Genomic DNA, 2,687 nt, shown 5'->3' on the forward strand with positions numbered 1-2,687 from the left:
AGCCCAATAGCCTAAGCCCTTTCCAAGTACCTTCCTAACACGCTTTCCCATTTCCCTGCTCTGATCATCCCTTCCCTTTTCTATTCCTGATACCCTTTTTTCCCTCCTCCTACTTTTTCTACCACTCACACCCACCTCCACCCCACCTCCACTTTGTTTGCCTTCATTTCCGTCTGTTCTTCTTCCATAGCATCTTTGCTGCACAACATCCACAAGCATCGGCATAGGGAACATGAGGATTAAGGACCACTGTTCAAGGAGGAGGTGAACACCATCTATGTCAATCAGTTAGTTTATTAAGAACAAGTGCATGGAAAATGTCTACCTAGTTAGCAATAGATGCATGATTCCAGGAACCCTTACAAGAGCTGCTGCAAGTTCTAGGATGTGTAGCTATTAGTCTCAATGTTATTAACTTTTCCTGTCTCCCAGAGCACATCACTGCCTACTTTTGAATCTCCAATTAATTTTCTGGAATGTGGATGGAAGTTTTCCTCATTTTACAACAGAGAGCTCAGTACATTTTTCTGGGATTAAACATTGTGTTCCTCAGGCTTCATGGACCATCACCAGTTTCTTAAAAAACAAATGAAAGACCAATAGTTGTGCATAGACACATCATTGTGATCAGAATTCCTTTTCTTGATCCAGACATTAAACTTCATAGATGATTTCACTGTGAGCTGGGGATGTTTCACCATCTTTTGGGGACATGACTAAAACAGGGGAGGAAGACATAGATAAGCAACTGCTTGATCATTGGCTGAGAAGGTCCTGGCAACAACACAGCGGTATCTGCACTCATTGCAAGTTTTTACTAACAGCTGTTGCCTCTGTTCTCTGGAACCTCCTCAAGTCAAGGATCAGACACAAGCCAGAGCTCTGGGCCCATTGTCCTAGCTTGTCCTTGAAGTATGAGGCTGGTGACTGGAGTAACTGTGTTTCTGACCTTGGGTAAGTGTTCTGTGTCTACAAGGGATGACTTTGAGGCCGAAGGGCCACAAAAAAGTCACTTACTCTCTACTCCTCTCTCTGTGCTTTATTCAGCATTATAGTGATGGAACTGAGAAATAATCTGTGCGTTTGCTAAAGAGGCCAGTCTTCTACATTACAGTTTAAATCATAGCCACGATACCAGAAGAGTCCTTAGCAGTAAGCAGGTTGTAAGAATTCTCTGGGATTATTAAGCCAAGGACCCCTGGAACAAAGCCTGTGGAATCTCTGATTCTTGCCACATATCTTTGGTCTCTAAAATTTTGTTTTTGTCCAGTTGCTAAGTTGTATCCAACTTTTTATGACCAAATGGACGTCAGTATGCCAGGCTCTTCTGTCCTCTACTACCTCCTGGAGTATGCTCAAATTCATGTCCATTGAGACGGTGATGCTGTTTAACCATCTCATCCTCTGATGCCCCCTTCTCCTTTTGCCTTCAGTCTTTCCCAGAATCAGGGTATATTCCAATGAATCAGCTCTTCTCAGCCAGTGGACAAAGTATTGGAGCTTCAGTTTCAGCATCAGTCTCTCCAATGAATATTTAGGGCTCATTTCCTTTGGGATAACTGGTTTTATTTCCTTGCAATCCAATAATGAACATCCACAATATTTTTACAGGACATAAGTAGAAACACTGGAGTAGGGATTAGGGCCAGACAGTCACAGGAGGGTTATGCCTTTGATCCATAGAATTACACTGATTTGTGCTCTGGAGTTAATTTGATTTCTTAACCCCCCAGGGAATGTGTGTGATGCTAAGACAACCCAGCCCAGCTCCATGGATTATCCTGAAGGAGAGGATGTAACCCTGCCTTGTAGCCACTCTACCATTAGTGGAAATGAGTATATACATTGGTATCGGCAAAGTCCCAATCAGAGTCCAGAGTATGTCATTCATGGCTTACGAGGCACAGTGAACAGCAGCACGATCTCTCTCACCATCTCTTCAGACAGAAAGTCCAGCACCTTGGTCCTGCCCCAGGTCACCCTGAGAGATACCGCTGTGTACTATTGCATCCTGAGAGAGGCACACTGGGACAGACGGGGCTGCACCTGTGCAGTATCTCTGGTGGCAGGAAGAGGGGACACAGCAGGGGAGCAGTCACAAGACCAAATCTAGAGTCATCTAGAAGGAGAGTCAGAGAGCAGTAAGAGATGAGGAAAATGAAGGGAAGGAGAAAGGGAGAAGAAAAACAAAGAAGAAAAGGGCATAAACACATAAAGAAAAGAAGAAAAGGACAAGTAAGAAGTGCTTCAATGGTTGATGTGGCTGAGAAAATTATGGGTATACATAGGAGTATGTCAAGGCTGTATATTGTCACCCTGCTTATTTAACTTCTATGCAGAGTACATCATGTGAAACGCTGGACTGGAAGAAACACAAACTGGAATCAAGATTGCTGGGAGAAATATCAATAACCTCAGATATGCAGATGACACCACCCTTATGGCAGAAAGTGAAGAGCAACTAAAAAGCCTCTTGATGAAAGTGAAAGAGGAGAGTGAAAAATTGGCTTAAAGCTCAACATGCAGAAAACGAAGATCATGGCATCTGGTCCCAGCACTTCATGGGAAATAGATGGGGAAACAGTGGAAACAGTGTCAGACTTTATTTTTTTGGGCTCCAAAATCACTGCAGATGCTGACTGCAGCCATGAAATTAAAAGATGCTTACTCTTGGAAGGAAAGTTAAA

General features: G+C 43.4%; 1 gene segment (V, D, J or C); it reads left to right on the forward strand.

Moving 5' to 3' along the window:
- Positions 1 to 801: 801 nt before the first annotated feature.
- LOC104991504 lies at positions 802 to 2,113 on the forward strand. The segment is given in 2 exon segments: positions 802 to 954; positions 1,734 to 2,113. Coding segments are annotated over 2 exon segments (420 nt in total).
- Positions 2,114 to 2,687: the final 574 nt, after the last annotated feature.

The sequence above is a fragment of the Bison bison genome, unplaced genomic scaffold (assembly GCF_000754665.1).
Source record: "Bison bison bison isolate TAMUID 2011002044 unplaced genomic scaffold, Bison_UMD1.0 scf7180017847855, whole genome shotgun sequence".
NCBI classification, from domain to species: Eukaryota; Metazoa; Chordata; class Mammalia; order Artiodactyla; family Bovidae; genus Bison; species Bison bison.